At 52.4% G+C, this 9,918-nt stretch overlaps 1 protein-coding gene across 1 annotated transcript in view; it reads right to left on the bottom strand.

Annotated features, from left to right (window-relative positions):
• Positions 1-399: 399 nt before the first annotated feature.
• The window catches only part of IMP4 (Ribosomal RNA processing Brix domain protein), a 106,502-nt gene continuing 96,983 nt past the window's right edge, over positions 400-9,918 (bottom strand). Inside the window, exon 9 of the mRNA XM_087385901.1 lies at positions 400-1,073. Within this exon, the coding sequence (XP_087242027.1) occupies positions 981-1,073 (93 nt within the window). The 3' untranslated portion in view covers positions 400-980. The remainder of the gene's footprint in view (positions 1,074-9,918) is intronic.

The raw sequence follows: 9,918 nt of genomic DNA, 5'->3' as shown, positions 1-9,918 counted from the left end.
AGTCCTCTATCATGTTACAAAATCATTTGAGCACTATTACAAAAATGAGGCCTATAGCCTTGCATACAAAACTAGAAGGAATATTTCCATGAACTCCTTCAATCCCATTAATCCACGTCTTCACCTATACTTAGGTCATCAATAACATTAGAAGTCACAACTGAATGCATTACACATCAATCAATTCTAGTGTTATAAATCAAACATTAATAAACACATGAACATGGCATTACACCATCATATGGTCATATAAGCACACGCCATCCATACTAGTATTTACAATGGAATCACCCATGATACTAAATGGCAATATGAAATATACATGTCTAGCTAGGCGTCCCCAACTAAACACACAAAGTATAGATAGAACCCTTGCCACGTCTCGTGTGCTTCTACCTAATACTTAGCTTACACGTAGTCACTCACTGCTGCTCACTACCAATAATCCTAGCAAGTAGGGTGAAAAATAAATGTGTGTAGTCTTTGATACTTGGCTTCAAACCATGATGCTGATCCTTGCATTAGAGAGAATACATATTCTAAGGCTACAGGAAACCAAGTTGCAAGAATTGGTTTAGGAATAAAAGTGGAGAGATGAGTATGCCCTGCCAATGTCCTTACATGCTGCCACATCATCATGACAAAACCAACCAGGTCATCTTGACTTGTCACTTTCACATAAGCAACATACTAAAAAAACCATCTCATCAGGACCCATATTGAATCTGATATGCCAGCTAGATTACCAAGCCACAAGATAGCAACACCACATTCTTGCCTGAAACATTCAGCATTTCTTCCAACTTTTTTGAAGTTGGAAAAAAACAAATAAGAGTGACTCCTTTTTTTCCAAAAAAGGCATACATTCACTTTTAATTCATCTTTCAAGGTTGATTCTAAAACTATTTGAAGATTGGAAGTTGGTCACGTGCTAAAGCATAAGATAGCTGTCCGGAACCCTGAAAACACTGTTCAATCATTTAGAGTGTTGTACGCTTGCGTGCAGTATTCATATATGGCCGTATCACCCATTCATTTTGGGCTTCCGTTTGATCCATCGTCCCTAACTTAACCTGTAGGACAGACAAAACATGTATTATGGGTGCTTTAGGCACATGTCCAAAGTGCAACCTAGCTGCTAGCATGTGTGGCCAGAGATGAATGTGGAAGCAACAACAATACTGGATACATCAGAACCTGACAATAGATGTCTAAAGATGCAAAAAAGCTCATCCAAAAGAATTATCATCAATGACGGATATAGTAACACTATCAAGCAATAGAGCACAAGCACACTGTCGTACACAAACTTAGCTTCCCAAAAGTTTTTAACCATACCATACTAATCATGAGAATCAAGACTGTAAGAGCCCTACTTTATGCCAATTCGCTTCCATGGATTTCGAGGCTTCATCCCATCAAATGTTATGGCATATTTATATCTTTCCCAGAAGATAACAACACATTGAAAGTTTTTGCTGTTTCACATACAAGTCGTCTATCTATCCTATAAGGTCAACTGAATTGCAGATCAAATTTTATACTTCCATCTCATACGAAATTTTATAAAAGACATGGGTGCACAGCCATGCACACGCGTGCGCGCACACACACAACAAGTCGACACCCAACACTTATACTTGTACAACAGGAGTTTACTGTTTATCTTCTTTCCAACATATTAAATTTCTAGAACTGATATTATATTTCACATCCCTTCCATTCTGAATCCTTTCTGTAAAGAGTCTGTTAATGAAAAAGGCCCATGCAAAAAGCAATCAAGAGACTTCACGTCCAACATGTCACAGCTGATAGGTACTCATACATGAGGATGCCCCTTAGAAGGCAGAAAATGACATATACTGTGCAGCCTCCAACCCCTTCCATGATCTGAGCGCACAGATTAAAGCAATAAGAATATATGTGCCCCTTTTGATTCCATATGTTGTAGTGAATACTATCTTGCATTCACTACAATCATGACGGGATTGTTGGGAGAACAACTCGACATCAGAAGAAGGATCCTGTTCTAACATTCTCTCTACTTATACATTTATTATCAACAGGGGTTATCCCTCCACCATAGAAAGTGCCAAAAAAGGTATCAACACTCCATAGCAAACCTTAATCCTGCCTACCGTTAGGTATGAAAATTAACCTCTACTACAATGTTAGTGTACAGTTTGCCATGCATCTCTCATGTATGCTCTATGATGCCCCTTTCTCATTCTCGCCCATATATACTTGAATACGGTATCGAAAAATGGTGTATGTGAGTTTGAGCTTCAAGCTTTGCATTGCGTGCTTTTTCTGAGTTTTGTTGAAATAACTTGCTGCTTTGAGCAATGTCGACCTGCTCTATTTGCAGGCTTTCTGTACCCATCCGCTTGAGAAGCAAGCTCTCAAACTCAAGCTTTAATCACCTAAAGGCTTCATTGTGCCCCTTCTAAGTCCTTGCCAAGGCTTTGAGCCTTGCAAAGAAAGGACCAAACAGGCCACAAAACCCATGAGCTCTCATTGCAATCTAGACTTCACATGTGGCCATTTCCCATGCTCAATCACTATTAGGTCCCTCAAAAGGAGAGAAAGGCCAGTATATGGGCAAATACTTCAGTGCCAAGCCACTACTGTCGGATGCTTGATCATCTCTGTTGAAGGCATCAAAGTTTACTGCCCTCTCCTAACATTCAATAACATCGACACATGAAGCACACAAAATAGCTTCGCTGGACATAGAACAACCTGGCTATTATGCATGGGAGGCCTACACTTCCCTGTTAAGCAACGTACCCAGTTTGGTACTCCAATGACTGTCTTTCCGACCCATCCAAAATTTCAAACGTGGCATTTCTAAAGACTTTTTGGAATCTCTCAAGTACAACTCGAAGAGTGTTACTCAAACTTCAAAGAAACAGTTAGCGACACTGCATCCTTTCAAAAAATAGGATCTTCAAGCAATATCAACCTGCAAACATCAGCTAAGCTCAAAAAACCAACTATCGCACATGGAAACATGGATGGAAACAATTCTTGTCTTGCAAGATACATGACAATACCTTGATGGCACAATCCACAAAAACCCTAGAGATTCAAAGATTCATGCAAATAGCCAAACAGCAAACAAAATGGGAAGAAAGACTGATATGCATTTCGTCCAATCAGCCGAATGTGCAAGTTGTAATGCTTGGACAACTCAACCTATGAAAACCTCATAGATATATCAGATATGGTTACATCATTGTATAAAGCAAAGATGCATCAAGAACCTTGACATTGAATAAACCAAGACAAATCAAAGGTATAGGCAAAACAATGAGACAGGCCCTCCATGTCTTCGATGACCAACTAGCTACAGCCAGAGAAACTGAAGCTTTGGTTCAAGCAATGGTTTAGCTGAAAGATTTGGTTCAAAGCTTACAATTCCAAAAATAGATCCACATTGGTAGATTACAACCAGTGTTATTGAGTAAAAATTTGACAACACGGGTGATTCAAGCCAAATGTGGCTGATATGCAGGCGGGACAGCAAGCTGAAATGCCTTTGAGAAGATCAGCTACAGTGTCTAGACCGCCTGAGAGATTTGTTCCACGGGCAGACTATCTGATGCTTACTGATTGCGGAAAGCCTTCTTGCTATAGGGAGGCTATGATGCGCGAGGATCAGTGCAAGTGGCAGTATGCTATGTAATCACATATGAGTTCACTCATGAAGAACAAGACTTGGGACTTGGTTTCTTTGCCACATGGAAAGAAAGCATTGCCATGTAAATGGGTCTACAAGATGAAGGTCACAGGTGATGATGTGCCTAAGTACAAGGCCCGTTTGGTTACTAAAGGGTTCAAGCAAGAGAAGGGTGTGGACTTTGATAAGATCTTCTCTCCGGTTGTGATAAAGGGTTCAAGCAAGAGAAGGGTGTGGACTTTGATAAGATCTTCTCTCCGGTTGTGAAGATGAACACACTTAGATGTATACTTGGAGTTGTGGCAGCAGATAATATGGAAGTAAACAAACCACAGGCCTGTCATCTGTAGCCACCCAATCATGGGGTAAGGCTGCATCTATCTAAAGCATCCTCCCTGCAATTCCTCTGAGGTGATTGACCAAATGTTGTTGACGATCTTCTCGAAGCCTTTTGAAGGTTTTCCAAGAGCCTACAGAAGCGGAAGGGCCTCTCTCCCACTTGGACCGCTACATATAATGAGACAAACCAAGCTGTCTACCATGCTCATCAAGTATACAATCATTCGAGCTTGTACTCGAGCTGTGAGAGCGTCTACTGGTTGCTGTAGATCTCTCACGTGTTAGTACAATAGCTAGGCATATGGCGCTCCTGTGAGCTTCCCCTCCCTACCGCCGCTCGCTCTACCTCCCCTTAGCTCCTCCTCCCGCCGCGACCACCTCCGCTCCCTTCCCTCCCCTTCCGCCCTCGCCCCCCGCCCCCCCTCCCCCTCACCCGCCGGCCACCTCGCTGCGCCCCTCCCCTCGCCTCGCCTCGCTCTCGCCCCCCCCCCTCGCTGTTCTCTCTCGCCCGCCGCTTCGCTCCAAACCGCCCCCCCCTCACTGTTCTCCCGCCCCGCCCCGCCGCGCCGCTCCATCTCCCCTCACCCCCGCCGCCCCCTCCCTTCGCCTCTAATCCCCCCTTCTCCCCCGCTCCTTCTCACCTCACCCTCGCCGCCCCCTCTTACGCCTCCACCCCCCCCCTTCCCCTCGTCTCAGCCGCCCTCTCATCCCCCCCTCCGCTCTCATCCACTCCGCCCCTCTCCGCCCCACCTCGCTTCACCCCTCCCCCCCCCTCGCCTCGCCTCACCCCCTCCCTCCCCCGCTCTGCCTCACCCGCCGTCCCCTCTCACCTCACCCGCCCCCCCGCCTCCATTTCGCTCTCCCCGCCCCCCGCTTTACCTCTCCGCCCCCGCCACCCCCCCCCCGGCCCTCCCGCGCCCCCCCGTTCCCCGCACCCCGATCCCTTCACCCCACCCTCCGCTCCAACCCCCCCGCCCCCTCACCCCGCCTCGCCCGCCTCACCCCCAGGCTCCACCTCCCGCTTCGTCCCCCCCCTTTTTTGGGGTGGCAGCCTGTTCATACTCCCCATCGGAAGCTTGCAGTTAGTCTTGGCGGTATGGCGGCCCCCTGCCCGGATCCGGAGGCCCAGTCGGACCCTCCCTCTCCAGATGCCTACCGCGTTATCCTGACAGAGCGACAGTCATCTCGTGTTCAGGAGGTTGCCATTGACTTTACGCGTACCTCTGTTTACGGTAGAGTCATTGGTCACTCCCCCTCCAGGTTAGCCATCAGGGACTGGCTCCAGTCCACTCTCCTGCTAGAGGATGGCCATATTGAGGAGGTGGCCCTTATGGGAAGGGGCATCTTCTGGCTCAAACTCTCCACTGAGAAAGCTGCGAGCAACCTGATTGCCAGTTCCCCCACCTCGGTGGATGGGAAGATTATCATGATAGTCCCGTGGTACCGTGGATTCAGCGCAGCGGAGTTCGATGCTCGGTTCCGCATACCTCGACACCCAGTGACACTTGTTTTTCCAGGGCTTGCTGCAGAGTTGCGCCCGATTGTCAGGGACTTGGGCTCCCATTTTGGCTGGGTTATGCACGACACCTTTGCCGACGCGGTGACCACGGCAGGAGCCCCCCGAGTCCGAGTGGCGGTGGCGGATCCTGCGACTCTCCCTGCTGTGATCGAGATTGTGACAGGTGCCGGCAGTATCACCCAGAGCATGATAGTCACCGGACAGCCAGGTCAGTGCCTGCGGTGCCACGGCTTTGGGCACTTGGCGGCTGCTTGTCCACGTTTCGCCAGCTCGTCTCGACCTCCCCCGCCCCCGACCCCTCCGCCCCCACCCCCACCCCCTGGACAGCCACGTCAGGAGGAGCCGAGACAGCAGGAGTCGGGTCCAGAGGTAGTGGGCGGTTGGACCGAGGTTAAAAGGAAAAGGGGAAAGAACAAGAAGACTTCGGATAAAGGCAAGGAGGCAGAGGTTACCCTTCCTGCAGCAGCACCCCAGAGACCTGTCAGGCAGCCGCCCCAGGGGTCTGGGAGAGCTTCTTCTTCGACGGCAGCCCGCCCTCCACAGCCTCAGTTCCCCCTCTCTCCCGTTCCCCCGCCCCTTTCCTCCCCGCCCCAGCCCCCTCCCCAGTCTCCCCCCCCCCCCCCCGCCGCCCGACCCGCAGTTTCAGCCCCCGCCTCCTCTTCCTCAGTCTTCTCTTCCTCCCTCTCAGCCCCAGCTCCAGCTGCACCCCCATCCCCCCCCCCCCCTGGTCCCCCTCGCCTCTCCCTCAGAGTTAGCTGCACCACCGGCTTCCCAGCCGTGTGCAGCCCCCGCTCCACCTCCTCCGCCAGTCGCCTCCGTGGAGTCAGAGCTGCCTATCCCTCAGCCTCCTCCCCCTCCCCCCTCGCTGGCAGGACACCCGGAGTCTACACCACCAGTGGAGCAGGCTTCCCTTCCCGCTAGCCCCTCAGTGGTAGACTCAGTTGGGTCTCAGTTCCATGAGAGAGAGCTTCCGCGAGACTTCTACAGATCTGGCCCCTGGGACTACCTGGATGTAGCCGACCTTGGGACCTTCCCGGCTTGTCTCGACATCAGTATTTTCCTGCTCCGCAAAGGGGCGGATGGGAGGATTGGTGCCTTGGCTCCCAGGGATGGCCCTAGCTTCGCTTTCACGTTCCTCAGTGATGGCACCGAGACCTGGACAGACGACTCGGTTTGGGAGGCTCTCAGAGAGCAGACGCACGCCCAGGTGTGTTCCTGGATAGGCCCGTCCGGTGGGCAGCTCCTCGAGACTCAGTGGTCCGAGGGCGACGTGCGCTTGCGGTGGCGTTGCGCCGCCAAACGCTTCCGACTGATAGTGATCCTCCGACCTTCCCTGTCATGGCCTCTCCCCCAGGATGTCAGAGCTTGGTCCCAGCAGAAACTCCGAACCTTCTACGGGATGACCTCTTCAGAGATCTCGAGCTGGCTCGAGAAAGCATTTGTTCATGGCACCAAAGGCCTCTCGCCTTTGCTGAAGGTGTTGAAGAACGGGCAGGACGACCCCGTCTCCCCCTCCAAACCTTCTCATAAGCGGCAGCGCCTCCATTCCAATACGTCTGGTTCTTCTTCGACTTCGACCGCGAGCAGACAGTTGTTCGCAGCCCCCCCTCCCTCTCCATGAGCTTACACCTCGTATCCTGGAATGTGAACGGGTTTCACTCCTCTGGCACCCGTGGTCCCAGGAAGCTCATTTTGCGGCAGGAACTTCAGCCTGCAGTGATTGGTCGTTTGGATGTACTTCTGCTCCAGGAGCACAAGCTTTCTGTGGCTCATTCCCGTAGCTGCGGGAAGATTCTCCCTGGACGGTCCTACACTTACTGGGAGCCTTCTATCGGCGCTCAGGGGAGGAGTGGGGGTGTCTGTACTTCCGTGTGCGAGCAGTTAGCCCAGGGAGTTTTTGGTCACGGCACGTTGATTCCTGGCCGAGCCCTTTGGGTAGGCCTGGACCTGGAGGGATCCAAAATAGGCATCCTCAACATTTATGCCCCCACAGACCTCCGTTGCAGAGCCACCTTCTGGAGGACACTTACAGGGATTCTTCCAGACATGGATTCCTGGATTGTTGGAGGAGACTTCAACAACCTGGAGACCCTGGAGGACCAGCAGGGCAGAGGCCCGGAGTTCACAGGTATGGCCCAGGCAGAGCAGTCAGCTTGGGACTCTTTCATCTTCGAGACGGGAGGGAGGGACAGCTGGAGAGACCCGTCCTTCCGGCGTTGGCACGGGAGCCTGGACTTCTCCTGGGGCTTCCGCAGGGAAGGAGGCAGACTCCTGGAGAGGCTTGATAGATTTTATGTCAGTGACTGGGCCATCAGCAGAGGCGGCCAGGCGGGTATAGTTCCAGGGACGACACTCTCCGATCATGCGCCTGTGCTCCTTTCCTTAGATTCGGCAGCCCAGACCCTCCCCTCCCGATCATGCAGGATTCCCGACTCCATCTTCTCGAGGGTGGACGTGCGCAGTAGCATTTGCAGTCTTTGGGACAGAGATTGGGGGGAGGGCGTGGATCTGGTAGACTCAGTCGCACAGGCTCTGCAGGAGTCTAGCCAGATCTGCCAGCTCGCAGCTTTACAGGTTCGACAGGATTGGTGGGGCAGAGAGAGAGCTCTTCGGAGGGACCTCGCCTCCATTCAGCGACTCCAGCAGGCTTCCCCGGGTTCGGAGGAGCTGCGGATCCAGGCCCTTCGAGCCAGAGCCCTCCTGGAGGAGACTTTCCAGCGTCGCTCCGAGTTTTCCTTTCACGCCTCTCGCTCCTTTTGGGCCCGAAAGGGTGACCGGATGTGCAGGGAGTTCTTTAGGACGCATGGCCAGAGAGCTGCAGGTGATCAGCTTCGGAGTCTCAGGACAGCGGAGGGTCACATCGTTACGGATCCAGGGGAGGTCCTGGGGTTGGCCACGGACTTTTACAGGACCCTCTTCCAGCAGGAGCCGCTTGCCCCTCGTGCCAGTCGTGCCCGTGAGGAGGTGTGGAGGCACATTCCATCCCTGGTCCAGCCTAGCATGCAGGCGACGTTGTTGGCGCCTTTCACCTCGGATGAGATGTTGGAGGCCTTGATGGCTATTGATGGTCAGAAGTGCCCAGGCGAGGATGGGCTATCCCGAGCTTTCTTCACCTCCTTCTGGGACCAGATCCATCAGCCCCTCCTTGCAGCTCTGCAGGGGATTTTCAGCAGCGGTCAGATGCCAGAGAGCCTTTCCTCGGGACTGATTTGCCTCATCCCGAAGGGAGGAGATAGACAGGAGATCCGCCAGTGGCGTCCGATCACTCTCCTTACCACTGCCTACAAAATCCTCGCCAAGATGATCAGTGCCAGAGTTCGACCTCTACTTCCAGACCTCGTCCATGACACTCAGACAGGCTTTGTCCAGGATCGTAGTATCCTGGATAATGTCTTCACCTTTTCAGAGGCGGCGGAGTGGGCTCAGTACAGCGGATCACACCTTGCCATTTTACTTCTCGACTTCGAGAAGGCCTACGATCGCGTGGATTGGTCCTTTTTGGAGGGGACTCTGGAGCGGCTAGGTTTCCCGGCAGGCTGGATTCAGGGTATCTCAGCTTTGTACAGGACAGCGTCCAGCAGAGTCATCATTGGAGGCAGGATGGGTGAGCGATTCAGCTTGGAGAGATCAGTACGTCAGGGCTGTCCCCTGGCTCCTTATCTGTTTCTCTTCTTCGCCGAGGCCATGACTTACTACCTTCGGGCGAGGTCCACAGGGCTCAGGGGTGTTCGCCTTCCACTCCGGGAGGACACGGAGCTTCTGGACTCAGAGTACGCAGATGATACAGCCCTTTATGTCCAGGACGATGAGAGGATGCTAGAGAGGGTGCGGATGGCCCTGGAGGTTTTCTGCTCGGCCGCTGGTGCGAAAATCAACTGGAACAAATCAGTTGGTTTTCTCACAGACCCGGGGGCGTGTTCTCAGTGGGGGCGATTTCTAGGCTTCAGATGGATTCCACGTGGACAGACAGCTAGATACCTTGGCTTCCAGGTTGGCCTAGACATTACGCCAGCTCAGCAGTTTCTCCCGGTGCTAGATTCCATCCGACGGAAGCTGGCTTTCTGGAGCACTGCTAAGCTTTCCCTTGCAGGTCGTGCTTTGGTAGTTAACCAGGTCCTTCTAGCCACGGCTTGGTATGTGGCTTCCTGTTGGTGCTTCTCGAGATCCAGCGTGGCACAGCTCAGGAGGTTGGTTCGGAACTTTCTTTGGTCTGGGGAGGATGGGCATAGAGATACCAGAGCCAGGGTTGCTTGGCAGACAGTCATTCTTCCGCAGGCTGAGGGTGGTCTGGGGGTCATTGATCCAGAGCTTCAGAGTCAGGCCTTGTTAGGCAAGCTTATCATCCGCGGTTTGACCCCAGGGGGGCAGACGTGGAAGA

This window comes from Dipteris shenzhenensis, chromosome 15 (assembly GCF_047967505.1).
Source record: "Dipteris shenzhenensis isolate YYH24624 ecotype China chromosome 15, Dip_SZ_1.0, whole genome shotgun sequence".
Lineage (NCBI taxonomy): Eukaryota > Viridiplantae > Streptophyta > Polypodiopsida > Gleicheniales > Dipteridaceae > Dipteris > Dipteris shenzhenensis.
The sequence above is the reverse complement of the archived record's forward strand: the minus strand, read 5'-3'. Positions and strand labels throughout refer to the sequence as shown.